This window comes from Ascaphus truei, chromosome 5, assembly GCF_040206685.1.
Source record: "Ascaphus truei isolate aAscTru1 chromosome 5, aAscTru1.hap1, whole genome shotgun sequence".
Classification (NCBI taxonomy): domain Eukaryota; kingdom Metazoa; phylum Chordata; class Amphibia; order Anura; family Ascaphidae; genus Ascaphus; species Ascaphus truei.
Window position 1 is genome coordinate 39,079,750 of NC_134487.1, and position 23,313 is coordinate 39,103,062.

The 23,313-nt window shown below is 41.7% G+C and overlaps 1 protein-coding gene across 1 annotated transcript in view; it reads left to right on the plus strand.

Annotated features, from left to right (window-relative positions):
- The first annotated feature begins 4,512 nt into the window (after positions 1-4,512).
- CDHR3 (cadherin related family member 3) overlaps positions 4,513-23,313 on the plus strand; it is a 74,862-nt gene continuing 56,061 nt past the window's right edge. Inside the window, exons 1-4 of the mRNA XM_075599694.1 lie at positions 4,513-4,651; positions 19,401-19,591; positions 21,104-21,272; positions 23,094-23,185. Coding sequence (XP_075455809.1) covers positions 4,603-4,651; positions 19,401-19,591; positions 21,104-21,272; positions 23,094-23,185 — 501 coding nt within the window. The 5' untranslated portion in view covers positions 4,513-4,602. The remainder of the gene's footprint in view (positions 4,652-19,400; positions 19,592-21,103; positions 21,273-23,093; positions 23,186-23,313) is intronic.

Genomic DNA, 23,313 nt, shown 5'->3' on the forward strand with positions numbered 1-23,313 from the left:
CCCACACACTCTCGCTCTCTCCCCCACACACTCTCGATCTGGATATCTTAACTGCCCTATACTACACTGAAATAACCTATACTGCTTACTTCCAGATCTGACTCAAGCTTCACACGGAAGACATCGAACCCCCCCTAACCCAGAAGACCGGTAACGAACACCTCCCCTCCAATGTATAACATTGCGGGAATGAGGGCACCTGGACTTTGAGGGTCTGCGGATCAGGTAAGATCCCAGACGGGATTGCTGCTTTAAATATTGTGAAGCGGGGGCATCCAGACACTAGTTAAGGGGTGCAGGAAACTAGTCATCCACATCTGGCTTTTTTTTTCTAGATTTGACATTTATACACACACACACACACCAAGGACTAATTGTAGTATAATGTAATACAATAAATAAACTAATATCAAAAACGAATGTTCTTACTAGGAATTTATTCAATTTATGGCTTTTTTAAAAATGCGTGGCTGGGGGCGGGACTAGAGGCGGGGTTGGGGGCGGGGTTGGGGGCGGGGTTGGGGGCAGGACTAGGGGCGGGACTAGGTGGCGAGTAGATTTTTTGGTTCGGCGAGTAGATTTTTGGGTGATTTGTCAAGCACTGTATATATATATATATATATATATATATATATATATATATATATATATATATATATATATTTATTAAGTGCCTTCTGGACTGCCCCTTTGCAAAACCTGAATAGTCACTAAATACAAATAAATGAAACAGTTACTCTAATTGTGATTGAATCCTTTCTAAGAAAGCCAATGACACGTATAAAAGTTCCTTTAACCCAATACAAATCTCCCTCATTTATCTCCTAAATATCCAGGTAGGAGCTATCCTATCTTGGCTCGTTAGGCGCATGGCAGAGGACAAAGAGAAAGCCAATCGACTTTCACTTGGGAATTCACGGGAGATTTTTTTTTTTTTTTATATATATATATATATATTTTTTAACGTAAAATGAATGGGTTATGGTGAATGGGTTATGGTGAATGGGTTATGGTTTAAAAGGATAGAAGAAAATAAACCCACTGAAAACAAACAACATATAATTGCCGTTTGTGTTACTGAATATTTACTAAGTACTATAAGGGGACTGATGTTGAAGCCTTATTGGCTTCTCACCATATTGGGGGTAGTCTCTAAAGCAGGCGTGGCCAACTCCAGTCCTCAAGCGCCACCAGCAGGTCAGATTTTCAGGATATCCCTGCTTCAGCGCAGGTGGCTCAATCAGTGGCTCAGTCGAAGCTGACTACCTCTGATCTAAATAGCTTATTGCGTGTTGGGCTTTTCTAAATGTTGAGTATCTTTTCTATAACATGTTGCCCCGAGTTTCACCCCGTTCTACAGAAACGGTGTAACTACGTTTTCTAACAAAGTAACAAACAATGGAACCTCTTTATCTGAGATGGAGTGTTTGAAGCACGCCGTTGATAAATATCCCTATTATTACTACTCTTTCATCTACCAAAAGCCTCAGGTGCTTTTTTCTCTGACCAGCTATTTACTGGTGCATAGTTTGGCTCAGAGTTTTTAGTGCATGACCACAGCGCCTTTGTCTAAGTTCAATGTCACCTGCTGTTTGTCTGCCCTCTTCTGCATGTTGTCAATAGGAGCTATGTACTGAGCGAAGCAAATGACATTTCTGGCGTGAAATTGACGCACGTTTTATTGAGCGTATGTACAGCACTAACCTTATTTTCCTGAATTTGTCTCTTTGGCATCAAAAAATGGTTTTAGTCAAATATTTTGGAGCACAGAAATGGAATGCACAGGAATGTGCGTCAAAATGTGCGTCAAAATTATCCGCTAAATTGAACCTGGCGGTAAACTAAAAAATAGTATTTTTACATTTTTGTGCAGAATTAAGTTATGTATAAACCAAACATGTATTTGACGCCGCACGGATGTTTCATTATGTAGTTTAACAGAATGAATTATGTTCACAGTATGGCTATTATACATAAGATTTCGATAACCATGTACATTTACTAATACTAGTTATACATACAAAATGCACATCACTCCGTTTCCATTTTCATTGCGTCAATCAGATATCAAACATGGCGTGAAAAGCACAAGGTCAAAAGCGCACAAACGGTGTATATCCAATAATATATAAAGTGTACAAGATGAAAGTTAAGGTCAACAATATGACAAAAGTGTGGTGTACTTAAGATTATGGGAAAGTGCAATGAATAGGCTAAAAGTGAAAAGTGAAAATATGCCAATATAAAATATGACAAATAACTCCCCTTAGGGGAATAGGGGAGAGTCTGCGGCTGTGCACAATGAGAAGACAAGTCATCCAGATCTAGAGGAACAGAAAATAAAGTATAAAACCTCTCATGGTGCAGTGTCTCAAGTACAATGTATTAGATATTTATGCAGTGGTAAGATATGCACATAAAAAAAGGAAAAGTATAAAAGCAGTGAGTTAAAAAACATTTTAGCCAGACTGGAGACACGGTTCATTGCATCACGGTCCAAATCAGCCAGGTAATGTAAGGGTAGCGTGGGACATCCTCCCTGGAAGGCGGTGAAGGGTAGTTGGGAAAAAAATCACTTTACCAAGGAGTCGTCCACGGCTGCCGTCTTAACCTCCGTCTACGGAGCAGATCCTCCTCATGGGCTGTTCGCGTCTCCATCGGAAGAGAATTTCCACTCATTAGTCGAGTACGAGGGCTGCCTGCCCTGAGCAGGGGAAACCTCCGAACAGCTGACGCGCCTCCAGTGACATACCCAGTGACGTCTGTGTCCTCCAAACCGACAATTTCAAATTAAACAAGTCTACATCGGTGAAAGGAACTAGTGCAGGCACAATGTCTCAAACCAAGCAAATCATCCAACGTGTTTCGTGGCTGTGTGGCCACTTCATTAGGGAGCACAGCCACGAAACGCGTTGGATGATTTGCTTGGTTTGCGACATTGTGATGAGATTCTGTGCCTGCCCTAGTGTCTTTCTCTGATGTGGACTTGCTTCATTTGAAATGAAGGATGCCTATACGTCACTGGAGCTTTAGCTAGGGTTGGGGGCAACTCCAGTCCTCAAGGGCCACCAACAAGTAAGGTTTTCAATATATCCCTGCTTCAGCACAGGTGGTGCAGTCTTCGACTGAACCACCAATTGAGTCATCTATGCTGAAGCAGGGATATCCTGAAAACCTGACTTGTTGGTGGCTCTTGAGGAATGGAGTTGCCCACGTCTGAGCTAGGGGCTTTATATGTAATGGAGGAAATCATTCAGCGGGGACTCCACAATGCAGAGATCAATACGCAGCAATAAAACATTAACTATGCGAATAACTACGGCAGCTTTACTCACGTCAAGATTAAAAAACGCGTTACACAAACATTGCTCCTTAATAGAAAACAATTGCACATTATTGTAGAAAATAATATGATCGTAACAAGAAAAAGGAAACGGGCAATTTGTATAACAAAAAAAAAATGTAACTTAATGAGTGAAGCTTCACCTTTACCCCTGCGCTGTCATACAACGCCAGCCGGCAGGAAAAGGTAACATTTCTCAAGGGGAAGGTATCTTTATGGATATAGAAATCTAGGGCATTATCCACTCATAATTGATCCTGTTTAATTACCCCATGAAAAGTGAAGATTATCCAAGGATAGCAGCGGAGCACAGCTGAAGGATGGGGTCAACACCAGCAATGAAGGGGTTAAAAATATGCCTTTAATGAGACATGGTGCAAAACGGGGGGAGACAGCAACAACTCTAACGCGTTTCAGGCTATGCAGCCCTTTTTCAAGACTCTTTGAAAAAGGGCTGCATAGCCTGAAACGCGTTAGAGTTGTTGCTGTCTCCCCCCGTTTTGCACCATGTCTCATTAAAGGCATATTTTTAACCCCTTCATTGCTGGTGTTGACCCCATCCTTCAGCTGTGCTCCGCTGCTATCCTTGGATAATCTTCACTATGCTTACTTACCCAGCGTGATGCACGCAACAAATGGATCAAGGTTTCAAAGAAGAGTTTTGATTCTCCCCACTTATGGATTCAGGGGGAGTTGCTGACCAGTAACAGTGCCGCAGGTAAGAGAGTTTTTTCTAGTCTAGTGAGGTGCTTTTCTAGCATTACAAATGTACCCTCATTAAAGACAGATTACTCTATTATACCACTTCCTGCTTTATGATGCACTGGGTCCAATACTCTCAATCACTCATTTAGACCTTGTCCTAACCTGTTTATTTATATATTTTTGAGCAACAATTGCGATTGTACCCCATTTTGCTGTAGCACTGTTTATAGGGAGCCTTCCCTTACCTTCTACCCCATGAAAAGAGCGGTATTTTTTTGTTTCCCCCCCCAAGCAGTTAATGCTGTTTCAATTGAACACATAAGGGTAATGTTGTCATGTGAAGTGGTCGAATCCTGTATGTTGTGAATGTAACAATAAAAGGCAAACAGGCTGGCGGTGAGCAGGAACTCCCTTAGATACGCTTTTATCTTTGTTTGATTCTCTACTTGACAGTCACAGGAAGGGATTAGCTGACAATTAGGCAGGTGGAGCAAGACCTACCACTCATCAGTCCAGTAATCGTTTAAAGACACAGCGGAGACAGCACCGTGACGATGGAGAACCTAATACGCCTCTCCTTTCTGCTGGGAGTAATAGGACCGAGTAAGTTTATTCTTTTGCATGTGTTGCTATCCGTATCTTGTTTTGGGATGTTCGTATTATGTGATAGTGGGACTCATTTTAGCATGTTCAAGCTGCAACAGTATTGGGGGGAACACACAGAAACTTGGGTGATCATGTGTCAAAGTCCCCTACCTTCAAAAGTGGGGTGAGAACGGAGGAAAAAATGGCCCCAAATCTATCAGAGAGACAAATCCCATAGGAAACGATGGTATTTTCTTTGATAAATATGGTGCAGTTTTGGGCCACTATTACAGCCGGGAGATTTGACCCCAATATAATCTGTGGGTTCACCTAGTCTGCCCATGTCCCTCTCTGCAGTGAAACCTCAGATCCTATTTGATTCTTGTTTTTTTCCCCCACATTTATAATATTGTAATTAAACACAAGAGATGAAACCACTTCAATTCCAATGTTCTATTTGTTAAAAAGTTATCATGGGAAATAATAAATAAATAAAAAGAATATTTAAGCCATAGCAAAACTTTTAGTTCCTATGAGAAAAGCAACACACACACACACACACACACACACACACACACACACACACACACACACACACACACACACACACACACACACACACACACACACACACACACACACACACACACACACACACACACACACACACACACACACACACACACCAGGTAAATCCCAGGATCCCAGGACCACAAAGCAAGGAAGAGACAGCACACTCAGGAATATCAAAAGATGTGTATTAGAAGAAAAAACTGGCACAATCACTGACGTTTCGGTCCTAGACACAGGACCTTTCTCATATATATATATATATTCTACACTGTAGAAGACATATAAATAGCCATTAAAAGGTGACATCAATAAAATCAGTGTATTTTTACAGTATCGCAGATTGTATGTGTGAGAGTATTAGGGCAATTGGATCTAAAATAATTATTTATTAAAGTATTTTCGATGCAAAACTAGCACAAAAATGTGCACAGACAAAACAAATCAAATAACTTTTAACAGGATTTTATTCCTTCCATAAATGTGGTGCAGTATTTGTTCTCAGTGTTTGCAGCTGTGAAAAGTTGATAAATGACCCTTGTAACTTCCCTCAGTGAATGGCTCCCCAGCCCTACTACCATTCAAGGGGATAGCTAGGTTCGGACTCAATATACTAAATACACATGATGTAGTGATATTGAACTGAACCTCCTCCCTCCTAATTACATCCATTGAAAGAGATAAGATGACAGTGTAGCTATGTTTTACATATGGTGAATTAAGTACTGTGCCCTCTCATTCATATGCTGATTCTCTACATTGAATGCACATTGAATGCAGCACATGCAACAAAAACATGGCCCCCCGTTCAACATGCTTCCCAGTGTTGGAGAAGGTTTCAGCCCCACAACAGTAAAATATTGTATGGCCCAGGGAAGACAGCCTCCCAGCACATTGAACTTGGCATCTCGTTTTACATTTCAATGGTTGGATGCCATTTGCTTTGCTTTCTGTCAGCTTCGAGTCAGTGCTCATTTTTACATCTGGATGGGAGATTTACAAATCTGAAGTGCATTGCTAGCCTCAGTGATGGGTATAAGAGGGCAGCCCCCTTATAGCACCAAGGTAAACTAAATGTAGGGATAAGCGTAATGGGTTAGATGTAATATAGCTGACTGGGGACAAATCTGACAAATTAAAGCATTTGCAAATCTTTTTTTCATTTGTACTTTATTCGATGTTTTGTAGAATCTCAACATACTTTGTTTTATATTGTTTTCTATAAAAAGATGTTTTGAAGAGGGCATAAGGAATAAGGAATAAGAAAACCCTGGTGGTTTTAGGGCATAAGCAGACTGCTAAGGGACAAAACAAGTTCACTGGCTCTATTTATTCTGAGTGATTCAAATAATAATCCCATTAAAATGTGTTCGATTTATAACCCTCAATTACCCCTCAAACTCTTACTATGTGATAGTAGGGCTAATGTTAGAGTCATGTGGGGTACAATATACTGTAAGATCATGTTACCGTGCGACATAACCATCAGTTTTGCTCAACATCAGATTGTGGGACACACTCAGGACATTCAATTGTTATGTTGTAAAAAAGTCCTGATGAAGGTGCAGATCAGCGCTGAAACGATGATGCTACTGTATTGTAGCCCCCCCTTTGGGACTACTATATCATTTAATGGGTTAACTGTGTGGGCTCAGTCAGGTTTCTTCCCTCCCCATCATGTGATGTAGGATGACAACGCAGAAGGGATTGCCACTACCCAGTATGTCTGGTGACCAGTGATGTCACTATAGGGAGATAGAAGGGTTCATAGCTCCACCCAAAGTTCTAGAACAGGTTCTTCAGAGTTCAGACTGAGGCCTCACTGTGAGCCCTGTAAATTGGTTTGTGTGCATAGATTAATATTTTAAGATGAGTAAAGAAACGTGCCCCTTGAAGTGAGCGATAAAAGTATGGGTCCATGATTGTTCTGACTATTGAACTGGAGGAAGTATACTTTTAGTAAAGAGTTCTCAGTTCCGGAGTGTGTTTGATCCAATCGGAAGGCCACTAGTGCAATCCTGATCAGATAGGTATGGAAGAAGTATGCAGTACACAGTTGCGGGTTCCTATTTCAGCAGCCCGAAGTGTATTCCAGAGATGTTCATTTAACACGGGGTATCACTAACTCTATGTAAGATACTGACAGTTTAACCCTTACTGTGGGTAACAAGCCAATTACCTCCACAGAGTGAGAGCTACAAAGGGAAGATACATTCAGTACCTCTCTAGCGTAAGAGAGAGTTCTATAAAGGAAAGGGGGGATGTCCTGCATATTATTGTTTGCCACAAGTTATCAGTCAAGTGTGTAGTATGTCAATGTCTGTGAAGCATTATTGATGGATGTCCAATAAAACACTATATGTGTTTCTGGCGCCCGTCCTTGTTACATTTAAGCACCCACACCCACCCTGCACCTCCCTAGGTATGAGAGACTGAGCACAGCCATGTATATAGTCAATCTGTTGTAAACTCCTTGGGAGCCGTGTAAGGAGGGTCCCACTATAAAATCCTAAATCTGGTGATGCCGAGACTTATCTATTATATGCATTATTATTTTTTACCACCCCAGTCCCCCACTGGCTCCAGGGATATTTAATTATTCAATGTTTACTTTTTTTCTGTTACCAAAAATCAAGAGATTATTCCAAGAGCATTCCAAGGATTTAGTTTGTAATCATGATGTATTAGTTTGTACCTCAGGACAGCCCAGATTTCAGTAATATTACTATATTATTTTCAACAGCTGTGCCCATAATGTTTTTTTTTTTTTTTTTAACATACCTACAGCTGCTTTTTAAACTGTTCCCGCTCAAAAACAGTTGTTTGCCTTTAGACCCCGTATTCTGTTATTGGTCCATAAAGAAAGAAGCTCAAGATCTGGGGATTGGGTCTAAAAAAAAATCCCATTAAAAAAAAATAGGAATGTCACATGAGATTATTTTGTATCAGGGAAGCTATTTCAGATCCTTCTTGACCTGTAGTGATTGAAACCTGTGACCTGTAATACTATTTGCGGTGCCTTTTGCTGTAGCATCTGCAACATCAGTTGAAAACTTTATTTTGTTCCGACTTCCATAATTAAATACTGAAATGTCAATTGCATTTTTTAATGATTTCTTTCTATCACCCAGTTTCACTCAGGGATTTGCTTGTAGCAATGTTCCGTCTCTTTCCCTATTTCTTGTTAAGAACCAAAATCTCCCGGCTGCAAAACTGGTAGTAACACAGCATTATATTCATCGGGTGGGCAAGAAACATTCATTTCCAAGAGATGACATTTCTTTGCTGAACCTGGTGTAGTTGTTTGCTCCTGTGCTGCAGCTAAGAGACTTTCATAAACAAGAGATTAAAGGAGATAAGCTGTAAGCCACCATAGATAAGGTTCATAAATATGGCTCTAAATAGCCTACATGCATTTTTAACATCAATATGTCACGTTATTTCTCACCTGTTTCGTCAGCCAGCTGATGATTTGGGAAATGATTGCAGAATTAGTTAAGGAGCATTGATCAGAATGCATGTATTATATGTATGTATATCTTTATTTCTATAGCGCCATTAATGTACAGAGCGCTTCAGAGCAGTAATGCACGTGAAAATCATATAAATAACAAATAATACAAATAACACATATTGGGAAGACGTGCTTCAGACATAAAAGTGACACTTAGGAAAATTCATCTGTTATCCTCTTGAATAATGCTCTGCTTTAAGTAAGGTACTTAATTTTTTGGACAGATACAATAAATGCCTTTTTCCTGTGCATCTCGATCCACTGTTTGGGAATGTAATGCCTAATCTCCATTACCCATAGGAATATGGTGTAATAGGATATATCAAATACATTGTCAGCATTTTATCAGCTTGCAATGGACTATGCTGTACATCCCCCAACAATGTTACGTTTCTTACAGAACACCCTCCTACTGTCTCTGTACGTTCTTCCTACCTACCAATTAGATTGTAAGCTCTTCAGGGCAGGGACTCCTCTTCCGAAATGTTACTTTTATGTCTGAAGCGCTTATTTATGTGTTATTTGTATTATTTGTTATTTATTTGATTATCACATGTGTTACTGCTGTGAAGCGCTATGTACATTAATGTCGCTACATAAATAAAGATATACATAGATACAAGCTATACATACATTTGTTACAGCTTTTCATCGGCTCAATAAGTGGCTCAGTGAGTAGAGGCACGGACTGAAAACACGGTCTGTGAAACAGGGGAGCTTTGTTTAAATTCTTGTGACCTTGGGCAAGTCACTTCATCTCTCTGTGCCTCACACACCAACCATAGATTGTAGGCTTGTCGGATCAGGGACTGTGCCTGTATAATTCCATGTGCAGCGCTGTGTATGTAATTGTAAAGCGCCTTTAGGCCCATTGGGAGAAAATTGCTATATGAAACCAAGTTATTATTATTATTATTATTTATCCCTTTGTTGAAGTGAATCTTCTGTGCTGGCACCTACAGATTTTTGATAGGAAAAATCCCTTGTGTTGTAACAAAACTCCATCACGGAAGTGACGCCACTGCTATCAGTGACGTCAGGGGAGGGAGAGGAAAGACACTGACTGACACACACACTGACACACACTGACTGACACACACACAAACACACTGACTGACACACACACAAACTGACTGACACACACACACACTGACTGACACACACACACACTGACTGACTGACCCACACACACACACTGACTGACTGACCCACACACACACACACACACACTGACTGACCCACACACACACACTGACTGACCCACACACACACACACACACACACTGACTGACCCACATACACACACACACACTGACTGACACTCGCACATACTGACTGACACACACACACTGACACTCGCGCACACACACAGACTGACACTCGCGCACAAACACACACACTGACACTTGCACACTGACTGACACACACTGGCTGACACACACACACACACTGACTGACACACACACACACTGACTGACACACATGCACTGACTGACACACACACACACACTGACTGACACACACACACACACACACACTGACTGACACACACACACAAGCAATTCACAGTTACTATAAATATAGAAGTGAAAATAGCTAAAACACACGTTCTAAGTCAAACTTCTTTGCGTTTTGGCACTCAAATGGTATTTTGATTTTTCATTAAAAACATCACCATCACAAATACAATTTCTTTGACAAAACAGTGACAAAGGACAAATTCACTTAAAATGCGCGTGCTCGGCACACACTTTTTTTTATTAGGGTCTTGATACAAGTCTTTTCTTTTATTTGATGTTTACTATAATATGTTTATTTTGCTTACTCATTAGGTAGAATTCAATGTCAAATGTGAGTGACAGTCACATCTGTTGCAGAGTATGATTGTCTCTGATATCATCACTGCTGTACTCACGACTCTTGAACGTCAAATCTTCTTCCTGGGATGCTAAAATCAGTGTGGATACTCCTGTAGACTGTGTCTGCGAATCTTCTAGGGTCTCCTCACTGCAAAATTCCTCCGATGGTACCTCAGAGAGAAGGTGAGAGTGGCAAGAATTGATCCCAAACAACCAAATAATAAATAACTGATAGGGAATATGAGTATGAAATAAAATATTATATTAATCACTCACACGGGCATGTGTGAGTGCCCTTGTAGAAAGAATTTTGCAGACAATCTTTGAAGCTTCTGCCTCGTGTTTCATCCAATGGTACCTCAGACAAATAAGTAGAAACAGTGGGGGTTGGTCCCAGAACAGAATACCGGGAAATGACTTAGTATGGATATAGAAAATATATATATAGCCATGCATAATAATGGTATATTACTTTCTCTCTGTTGGCAGTAAGTCCTGGTAAGTACAGGTATGCCAGCAGTAGTTATGGAGGTTTTCCCTCACACCATGGTGAGGTGCCCTATGTATGGAGGGGAGTGGCTGTATGCTCTGAGTCCCTGGATAGTGACATCAGAGATGCGCCTGCCTCCTGAAGTATATAAGGCACAACACAGTTAGTTACAGTGTGTTCCAGCAGCTGTGGGAAGTTGTTGGAAAGTTGTATTTTCCTGCCTAAGGGATTGTAGGAACACTTTGTGACCCTAGTGAAGTAACTAGCGGTCCAGGTTGACCAATCGGCCTGTCTAAGCCACTCTGTGTCCAGGGACCTGGCACAGAGAGGATCTCCCCAGGAGAAGAGGGAATCCCACTTCAATTTGGAAGGGCGTACCTGGCAAAGGGACAGCACGGAGAGATGTGCGGCTAGAGCCGGCAGCTGCATGGGGCAGTCTGCTACATCCCAATCTGCAGTAAAGATGACCTTGTTAACGATACCCCCACTGTGTGAGTGTGAAATTACTCAGCAGTGGATGGCACCACCAAGAAGGAGTTCCTCACCAGGACCATCTCCCTGCGGAAGCACAGATCCTGATGAGGTGGAGGCACTGCACATGATGTAAGTTGAACTCGCACCCACTACCTCAGCTACCTGTCCTGATGACATCCCCTAATACCATCAAGCAGGAGACTCAGGAGTCCTGTTGCCTACAGGTGCACCACCAAACACAAACACGTAATGGGGGTTGGTTATTAGAGTACCCGGGCCAATGTGAGATTGGGGGGGGGAAAACCCGTTACAATTGGAGGCGCTGCTGAGAGATATATCTATTAGTACATGATAGACAGACAGAGCCCCTATATATAGCACTCTGATCCAGTGTGAAATGGTGAGATTCTTAAAATAACTTTATTAAATGACAATGTCGTTAAAATATTGGGGTTTAAAACAATGATTAAATGATACCAAGTGATTCTTACTCTATGGATAAGTGTGTCCAATTGAGTGTGCAGTGGTATATATAAATGTCCAGTGTTAGGATAACTCACTGGCCCTAGCAATCCTCTATAGAGTGGGTTAGCTAGGGTTCTTGATGGAAGTAACGGCAGTTGGAGCCACAGATGTAGTGCCCCTGTAATTTTATACTAGTAGGTGCACTCGTGAGTGGGACCTGTACTATGCTGTGTGTATACTGCAGCTAATAGTATATTATAGATTCGTTATAACAGATCTAGGTCTAAGTGCACCTAATGTGTTGTTAATTGCACTCACTTAAGTTATAGAATATGTAATTTTAGCTGTGTGGTGCTTAACACATGTATATATATTCCAGGTATATGATGGTCTAGCTGGAGTAAATACTAGTATTGCTATATATATTACAGGTATATATAGTGGCACTGCTGTAACTACTGTATATGCTTATACTGAGTTGTCAGCTGGGTACTACTCCTGGTAGGGTTTATATTCCGGTCAACTTGAAAAACCTTCCCCTAGTAGGGTATGTACTTTACATGTGTGGTGGTGATCTGGCACTTGAGGTGTTAATACCTGTGTTGGGTGCCGTTTTGCTCTATGTATGACCCCCTTGAGCTGATTGCTGTAGTGGGGGGTTAGCATTCAGGCTTCCTATATTGAAATGGTATTGTATTGCCAGTATTACTATGTGCCGTTGCTGTGTGGTGACTTATAAGATCATTGGATCTTATTTTAGTCCATTACTGTGCACGGGCTGAGATACACTGACTTTCTAAGTCTGACTGAGTCAGTGTACATGAACTCCGCCTCCGCGCGTGCACGTGGTCACGTGTTCGCCGACGCGCGCGTTTCGCGAGTGCTTTGTCAAGGCTAGGTAATCAGAGCCTCTATAGAGGATTGCTAGGGCCAGTGAGTTATCCTAACACTGGACATTTATATATACCACTGCACACTCAATTGGACACACTTATCCATAGAGTAAGAATCACTTGGTATCATTTAATCATTGTTTTAAACCCCAATATTTTAACGACATTGTCATTTAATAAAGTTATTTTAAGAATCTCACCATTTCACACTGGATCAGAGTGCTATATATAGGGGCTCTGTCTGTCTATCATGTACTAAGTTATATGCCCTTTGCAGCACCATTTCCTATGCTACATATCTAAGCTGTAGCGGGGGTAAACCATAAGTGTATACTGTAGATATATCTATTAAACAGGACAGGCTTTTGCTAGGGACACACTAGGAAACAGGGAAAGTGTATGCTGCCACTTTGTGCTGCATTGGGATGGAACCGCAGGGATAACCTGGGAACCTGAGAGGAGTTAGTGGGTCTGGAGAGGAGCTATAGCTGTCCGAGTCACCTTGAGGTCGCGCTAGGGGTAAGACGCCTGAAGGGATAGCCTGTTAACTAGGTCAGGACTCCTGGAGAGGGTCTGCACTAGGCTAACCAAGAGAGGTAGACGCCCAAGTACTGCATGGAAGCCCCAGAGTACTCTAGCCATTCCAGATCACTTACTACAGGTCACTTAAGCACAGATCCTGATGAGGTGGAGGCACTGCACATGATGTAAGTTGAACTCGCACCCACTACCTCAGCTACCTGTCCTGATGACATCCCCTAATACCATCAAGCGGGAGACTCAGGAGTCCTGTTGCCTACAGGTGCACCACCAAACACAAACACGTAATGGGGGTTGGTTATTAGAGTACCCGGGCCAATGTGAGATTGGGGGGGAAAACCCGTTACATATATAATCACTCACATGGGCTTATGTGAGTGCCCTCATATAACAGGTACTTGACTCTAGATATGTTGGTTAATACGCAGCTCCTCTTAATCATATAGTGGAAGGCAACGTGAGATTGGTAAAAGGCGGTAACAATTTTATTGGACATAAGGTTAAGAACAAAATAAAAAATTAAAATAAGAGGTGTTTCTACTTATTTGTCTGAGGTACCATTGGATGAAACACGAGGCAGAAGCTTCAAAGATTGTCTGCAAAATTATTTCTTCAAGGGCACTCACACATGCCCGTGTGAGTGATTAATATAATATTTTATTTCATACTCATATTACCTATCAGCTAGTTATTATTTGGTTGTTTGGGATCAATTCTTGCCACTCTCACCTTCTCTCTGAGGTACCATAGGAGGAATTTTGCAGTGAGGAGACCCTAGAAGATTCGCAGACACAGTCTACAGGAGTATCCACACTGATTTTAGCATCCCAGGAAGAAGATTTGACGTTCAAGAGTCGTGAGTACAGCAGTGATGATATCAGAGACAATCATACTCTGCAACAGATGTGACTGTCACTCACATTTGGCCGTGTGAGTGTATATTTGTATGATCCTTTTCCAACACCCTATTCTAATATTTCATTTGTTTTATCGCTGTTATCTTGTGTACATCTTTCATTCGAGGATCCAGGGAAGGTTCTCCTTCAGCTGAGCATCAGCGACAGTTTGGGCCTGTATAATTTCTAATACCTTCGGCCTCTCACTGCCGTTCACCCATTATCATATAACTGCATATCTCACGCCCTGTTATATTTTATTTGCACATCTAGGTAGCGCCCCAGTGTCCCCACTTTCTAGAATTCAATGTCCACTAGTATGTTATCATTATTGTCTCCAGTAAGGCCCCAACACACACCATGGAAATAATGACGCTCAACAGGCAAATAACTTAATGTCACACATTGTGTACTTCTTGACAGCTTCCAGAATAGCAGATGAATTCACTACACAGCCATTCTTATCAACACGCAAAGGCCCGAGAGCCATACAGAACTTTTGTTGCTGAAATGTTTTGCGTTTGCACAGTGCATTATTGAAGAAGAAATGTGATAACTTGTTCGGATCATCACAATGCCTCACAAAGAATGAGCCTCTTAGTTAAATATGTTTACTCCTATGGAGAAATGTTGCATGATCGCTTTATCCTTTGGCATTTCCTTTGTTTAGTTTGATGATGGAGGACGCTGCAGACTTTTCAGCTTTCGTACAGTATGTGGAAATCCTCTCATACTGTTAACATCCCTATGGTAATTGTGGCTGTGGTCATTATGTACGTATGTGTAATTTGTACGCAGAGATGACTGATCTGTAACCTGCGCTTTGTGATTGTACTGCAGGTGTAAGGTCAGCTGCAGATCAATATAGTTGGGTGTCACCAGCATAGAGGCGATAGCTGAGAGCCAAGGGAGTTAATGAGGTCACCCTGCTGACAGCGTATATAGAAATAAGTAGGGAACCTAAAGGTACATCAACAGAGAGATCCGCAGAAGAGGAGCGGGCAAAAGAGACTCTGAAGGAATGGAGGAAGTAAGAAAATCAGGAGAGTGTAGCGTCATGGAGGCCAAGAGAGTGAAAATGTGCAGGAGGAGAGGGTGATTAATAATAATAATAATAATAATAACATGTTCTTGTATAGTGCTGCTAGTTTTACGTAGTTTTACATTTTTCATTAACAATCATGAAAGCAGAGCAGAGGTTCAGAAGAATGAAAATGCAGCAGTTTCCTTAAGATTTGGCATGATGGAGAGAGCGTTTGGTAGACTATGAGTGTCATTAGACACAGAAATCCATTAAATAATAGGACAATGGGTCTTTTTTTTTTTTTTTTAAACCTCTCATACAAATGTGGGTGAACAGGTGTACAAGTCTATGATTAGTAGCATGGTTAGTGGCCTTACACCCCTACCTGTCCTTGTGTCATCCCTCTCCAATTCTTTATAGATGACAAGCTTTTGCACAACAGGGACTTCGTTGCCCAAGGTTTTAGAGCAGATAGGTAACTGGGCAGACACGATGGGCCACGTGGTTCTAATCTGCCGTCAAATTCAATGTTTCTATATTTCTACCTACTATGTCATGGTGTTTTAAGTTGTATTTATTTTTTATCTTTGGTCCTTGTCCTCTGAAAACTGGAAATAACTTTGAAAACGAGATGGCTTTTATTCTAAAGAGAATAATACTAAGGGGACATGGGATCTAAGGATGGGCAGGTTCGCGGGCTTGAAATCCAAAATCGACTGCCCGAGTCCACTTCAAAACACATTTTGAAACCGGAGAAAAATTTGAGCCAATTTTAAGAAACCGGGCAAACTTTTGGGTTCGCAAATGAAAAACCTGCAAACTTTTGCAGAAAAGTTCGAATTTTAAACATTTTTATTAAAAAAAAAATGACATTTATTTCTGTTTGTCTCCAAACTTTTTTTTTTTTTTACAAATTACAAACCAAAAACAATCACGCCCAGGAAAAAAAACCAAAATATTTTTTTTTATTTTAAAACTAACCAAAACACCAGTAAAATTGACCAACCTTAATGTAATCGTTTATGTACCGTAGAAGTACATATAGACACAATGCAAAGACTTTCCAGACCTTCCTCCTTTATAAATATATATATATACACTGTATACACACACACACACACACACACACACACACACACACACACACACACACACACACACACACACACACACACACACACACACACACACACACACACACACACGTGTGTTCTGGGCACTCAAAAGGGGAAAAGCAAGCAGTGCAGCCAGGATCACCATCCAGCAGCAAAAATAGACAGAATCCTGATACACAAAATCCGCAGCACTCACCAATTCAAATAAAAAAACCACAATTTAATGTAGTAACACAAGCATCAGGGGTGGCAACAGGAAAAAAGCTCCCTCAGAGATATATATCTCTCTCAAGTTAAAACATAAAGTAGATTATTGATTCAGGGTAAGACCTGATTACCATTGACTCAAGTCAGGAAGGAGTGTGTTTTTGTTTTATTGTTTTTTTTTTTTTACATGTGAAGCTTGTTATTTGAAGAAAAACAAATAAAATTGGAATAGCAAAAATACTGACCAAATAAAATAACCTTCATTACAGCTACTATACTGTATAATAAGAAGTCATTGCTGCCATTCGGTATTACGGAGAACTCTGTTACGTGCATTCTCCACACAACCTGTTTGCACAGTTAACACACCTCTAAACAAATGAGGTATTATTCACCCAACATGCTCTCTTGCACAATTAGTACACCAATGAACAAACAAGTTAGTCTTCACTCACACCTTTTGTTTGTACAATTAGCACTCATGTAAACAATTAGGTATTCTTCACCTGACCTAATTGTTTTCACTCTTTTATAGTACAATATCAGGCACTTATTTTCCTTGGATCTTAGACATACTGTACTTGACTTGACACAGCCGGAGGTGGAAATTCACCATTGGCCTTTTTTGTAAGAGCTTTGGTGTTCAGTAGGAGCATGGCACTGGAAATGTCATGCCATCCAGTAGTTTCATTGACTTTAAACAAGTACTTTGTACTGTGCCTCATTTCAATAAATTGTAATCTCGTTACACATTGGACAAAAGCTTCTTGGGTCTCATTTTAGAAACAACTGTGCAGGATTTATGCTAGAAAAATTGAAAGAAAGCCTTGTTTCCAAGGAATTCTTTACCATTATGGAACTCTTTGTTAATGAATAATTAGTAATACTTTGGGTTTGTACGTAAATTATTAGTGGTCTTTCATACCCATGAGTGCTACCATACTTCAAACACCATACTTCTCCGGTGCTGCTTAGGTCCTCAGTATATTGAGCAGGATAAACATCTGTTAGAGTCTCGATTGGAATGAAAGAGAAGCTCAATGGTAAGTATCTTCAAAGTGGAAGAACTCAACTGGAAATGCCGTGCCAGCATTAGAAAGGGCTTTGAGCACTTAGAATTAAGGCAGGGATTCATTTTAATTCGAACATAATGTCAGTCAGGCCATAAATAATAGGTCCATTCATAGTATTTCCAGTGTCATAATTTTACTCTAAACAGGATAAGAACGAGAGCAAAAAAATGTAGTATGAAACATGTCATGCATGCGAATCCTTTCCAAAGAGTAGCAGCTCGTATTCAATAATACATTTATTGTAAATACTTTAAACTAAACAGATTCACCCAAAGGAACAGCATACAGTGCAGTAATAAATAGGCGCCCCACCAAAGAAGCATAGTATGGGTAGCCAGGTCCCACTAGTTCACCCTCCTCTCCGCTGCCAAGGGAGAGTAAGGGAAGATTGCATCGAGTGCAGGGAGTGCTCCGGTGCACCGGAGGCTCCGCGGCAGCCCGAGTGTTCATGGCGCCGCCATTTTGGTATTAGCGCCTGCGCAGTGAGCCCGTAAGCGACGGCCACAGAAGAGAGGTTGCGCATGCGCAGCCAGGGGTTGCGGTAGCGCGCAAACCACGGACCAATCGGGCGACAGGAGCGTGGTAGGAGGTTGCGCAGGGTAGCACGCTGGTCAGAGAAGACCGAGAAGGGAAGAGGTAGGAGCTCTGTGTGTAGAGAGGCAAGTAGCCTCTACACTAGGCCCCAATACCACAGGCCCAGATACGCCCTGAGTCACAGTTAGAGTTAATGCAGGGACAGGCCCTAGAATAGGAACCTGTCACATTAGCGAGAGAAGGGTCAAGACCCAGAGACTGTCGTGGCACCATCCCAGAAGTTTGGGACCAGACCTCTTCAAGCACATCAGCAGCCAACCGGGTGGGATCGCCCCGGGCGGTACCTCAGGCAGATCTGCATCGTCGGATCCTTTGCAAAGTCTATTTGCAGGCCCGAATGCAGGAGCGCTCGGCAGGTAACGTCCTTAAGTGCACAAACTATAACATCAATACATAAGTGGCTACGCAGTCACACACACATACCTTACTTTGGAGGTGGGGTTGTGGTGTGGGGGAATTGGACACGGTGTGGGCACACGGTGAAGGGTCGCGTCCTGTGAGACGCGTTAGCTATTGTGTCTCCTAGATGAGAGACACCTAATGTATGACATGCAAGGTTATGGTTACCGGAAGTAAAGTCACTGTTTCTTTTATATGCTGTGTGCGTCGTATTATATTGTTGTCCTGTGAGGAACTACTCCCGCTCTGCTGGAGCCATCACAGGTGGAGGCGCTGCACTTGGTAAGAGATTATCTGTACACATACTTATCGCCCCAGGCTCTCCGTGGCGGAGGCTTAGGCCCTGCGAGCCAACAGGTTAGACAGCATTGGTAGCATACTGTATTCAGAAGGAACCAGGGCTACACATGATTTTTTTAAACTTGATCATTTAATCAAAGTGACAAATGGTGGATGGAGAAAATGGCGTAAAAATAAGTGTTTAATCTGAGGCGATTATTTACTTTACAGTACAGTAGTTTTAGTTTTTACCATGGTTTTTAAGTAACAACCTGAGCCTGAAGCATTTTAGCCACAGTAGAAGGCTGTGAGTTATCAGCAAAGGGATATTAAAGGTTATCGGAGAGTTAATGACGCCGTATTGTTCTGTTTTAGGTGGAGGCACTGTGCTGTTGGTTGGATTACCCAATGTGGTCAATAGTCCAGAAAACCAGCCGTCTGGCACTTCCGTCTTCACATTCTCTGTGAATTCCACCTCATCTTTGTCATCTGGATTTCCTTATATAATAAACTCAAGTCCGCTGACCAAGGCCTTTAAGATCTCTTCTACTCCAACCGATTATAAGGTAAGTATTCCTTTATGCTATGTCTTTGATTATATTTACTGTGCTTTTTTTCAAGAAAAACTCCAGCTAAGTGTAAGCCATTCAAACAAATAGTTTTTGAGTCTATGCACCAATGAGTAGTACTTTTTTTTAATTTATTTTTTACTTTCTAGATATATTGTAGATGGGGTATTTATAAAATTCTCCTGGTGGCTAAAAATTCAAATAGCACCACATTTATCAAAGAAATAAAAGTGTTTGTCAGAGTGTACCTACTGTTTGACACGCAGACACACACACACTCTGTCCTCCCCACTCCACACTGTCAGAATTGAGTGCAGGGGTGGGCTGAGTCCAAGAGCTCTCCAGCTAACTCACTCTTCCACCCACTGCGCCTCTCTCCTGTCTGCTGACCTATCTATACCCGCCTTCCCCCACCCTCGCATTCCAGACTGAGCGGAGCAATTCCCACCCAGGCTTCCAGCCTGCCCTGTTGCAGCAGTCTGATTGATCCATCTCAGGTGATCTCTGCGTTTACCCCTTGAGTGCCAGAGGGTACGCGGTACCACACAGCCACAAGAACTCTGGAAAGTTGCGATCATATGACTTGCAGACTTTTGGGTATTCCCTCCCTTCCCGCACCTACCCCCGGTGCCCTTTTCTATACGCCTACCTCTTCTCTTCTAATCTTGTGTGTGTCCTGGAGTTCTCTCATGCCATTTGGCGTTCCTCCCCTCCTTTCTCTTCCCAGCCAACCTGCTCTAGTCACTCACTCTATGCCCTCAAGGGCTTTATCGCAATGTGCCATGCATTCTTTGCCAGCAGCATCAGCCGGCACTGTATACCCTCCCTCTTCCATGGCTTACCCGTTACACTGTGCCAAACTCACCTATAGGGCTCTTTTTTATATACTTCTCCCGGGGCTGAGCAAAACCCTGCCTGGCCTTCCCACTGCTGCGGGCTGTGGGCACGCATCCGCTATCCAGTCACAGTCTTTTTGGGGGGATCTTAATTCTCTATCAACTATTCAACTAAAGTTAATTTGTTTACTAAGCCCAGAGGACAGGCGGTGTGGCAGCCATGATTTCTCATAGGTCATAACTAATCATAACTAATTTGTGCCTTTAAATATCAAACACTACCCAGACTCCTTTACTAACTGTAAAAATCAGAATCCGCCACCCACTCCTCCTTTTTGTATGCTCTCATCTGCTTAATATGAATTGAATAAACTGCTGCCAAAATTGACATTTTCAGTCTCCTATTGATTTAATTCAAAAGCTTCCCATTCATTGTTATTTGCCAGCCAAGGTAGACATACAGTATAGTCTGCGACCCTCTTCTAGTTCAATTTCATTCATTTATTTATTTATACATATGATACAATACATCTGGCTTGTGTCAACTTGTTAAACCAGGTCAACCTGTTATTCTTTCCTACATTTAAGTACACTATCTTGGCCCCAAATCCATGGATTGTGCACCTGCTTTGCTTCTATCAGTAAAAGTTTCACAGTACACGTTGTGTTTCAGGTGCTCACCACCGGGAGTCCCGTGCTGGATTTTGAAACTACACAGAACAGCTTTGATTTGCAGATTTTTGTTCAAGATGAGTTAGGAGATACTGACCTTCAGATCTTAACAGTGCTGCTCACAAATGTAAATGAGCCTCCTGTGTTTCTGGACAACTTGGCAGATCAAGGTCAGTGACCAATAACCTTAGAATAGTAAGTCATTAACACCATAACTCATGAACGGGGGGGGGGGGGGGGGGGGTCATTTAATAGTTGGGTGGAATATAGGAAGCTTAGAGACCATATATCAAGCACTAAAATCAGTGGGGGATTTCCTATTAGGCCCGGACCTAGGGCGGCAAAATTTTGGGGTGGCAAAAATGGCCGCCCCATATACATTTGCACCGCTCTCGGGTCTAGTGGACCTGTTGGGAAGGCCCTTAGCTGTGGCGCGCGCCTCCTTACATGCCACCCTCTTCCTCCTTGTGAACCCCAGCGTCAAATGATGCCATGACGTTGGTGACGTCCACGGCGCCATTTCCCGCTGTGGTTTAGAAATAGGAGGAGGGTGGCAGGTAAGGAGGCGCGCGCCAAAGCTAAGTGCCATGGGATGGCGGATTTGAAAATCACCGTTGACTAAGATGCAAATATAGAATGTATAATATGTGTACTGTAACCTTATTGTATTAAATGTGGTTACTTAAGCTGGTATTTATCAGCATTCATCTTGGGAAGGGGATATATAAAGCAGTGTCACACTGGCCCACCGGAGAACTAGGAAAACCCTGGTTGGCCTCCCTGACAATCACGGACTGTCGTCCACGGAGCTCCCCCTCCTTGTCTTACCGGACAAGAGCCAGGCAAGAGGTGAGGACACCACCCCACCTCCTCCCTTCTCCCCTTGCCTGACACCCACTCATTGTGGAGGGTTAGAGGGGGGGGGGGGGGGGGCTACACTTGGGTTCTCTGGTGGGCTCTAAATGCCCAAGTCCAACAGTAATATAAAGCAATCTGATGAGTTAAACCGGTAATGTCACCTAGCAGCAAAGTGAACTAAACATGGTTAAGGGATTCCATCTGGGTGATTGATGCCTTTCTTGCCCACGCCTGTAAGTATGTTCAATATGTTTTTTCTTTGTTATGTAAACATGGTGACCAGAGACTTGGGATTCTGGGATTGAGTTGCTCTGGTTGCTCACTTTTTTGTGATGTCACTGTGAGTTCAGCAAGTGTTTGCACAGGCAAAGCTCCTCCTCTCCCCCTCCACATAACTTTATTGGCTCTCTGGCAAAGACAGGGTAGTGGGATAAAGGTAAAGAAAACACCAGATTGACAAATATTCCCCCATTCAGAGGCCCTTAAGAAATAACATTACTAATTAATGAAAAAAAATCCAAGCAGCCAAGTTGTTGCTACTAGCATGGTTAGATTTGGCCTTTGTAGCCAATTAGACGTACATTCTTTAGAAAAGGTTATTTTCTGTGGGAATGCAACTTTGTTATTTTTCTCTAAAGCTTCAATATAAAGTATTTTAAACCATTAGGCTTGAGCTGGCAATTTTATATTATCTTTGTCTGCTGGGAAAAAACGGAAGAAAATGTAATTTAGCATGTGCTCTATACTTTAGGTGGTATAATAATCATACACATGTTGTTTGGCACTATTAGAATCTGGGAACTATTTTCTTGATATGCTCTATGCACAGTTTTAACCACAGCACTGTGCAATTGGAAGTAATAATTTGGCATTGTTAAAACCCTATTATTTTACATAAGCTATTATTTTTTATGCATTGCTTTTTTAGTTATCATTTTGATGTACTGTAAGCTTTATACAGCAGGCTTATGCATTTTTATAAAGTGCAGCTGACTGTAATTATTACTTAAATGTATTGCAATACTAGGTTATTAAAAATAACTACCAGTAAAACACTTATTCATTGTGAGAGATGGGTGTTCCCATTACTGGCTGACATTCAGAATTATGATTATTTTATCATATTTTTTCAGTTGTGATGCTTTATATCTCAGAAGGATCTAGTATTGGAGCTATTTATCAGATTAAAGCATCTGACCCTGAAGATTCAACAAATACACTAACGGTATGTATCTATAACAGTGTTTTTCAACAGAGCTTCCCAGGTCATCCCTAAACGGTTTGCGGAAATTTTCAGGTCATTTAAAAATTGTACTAAGTACAGAAGAATTTACAATGCATCTGATCTCAGAC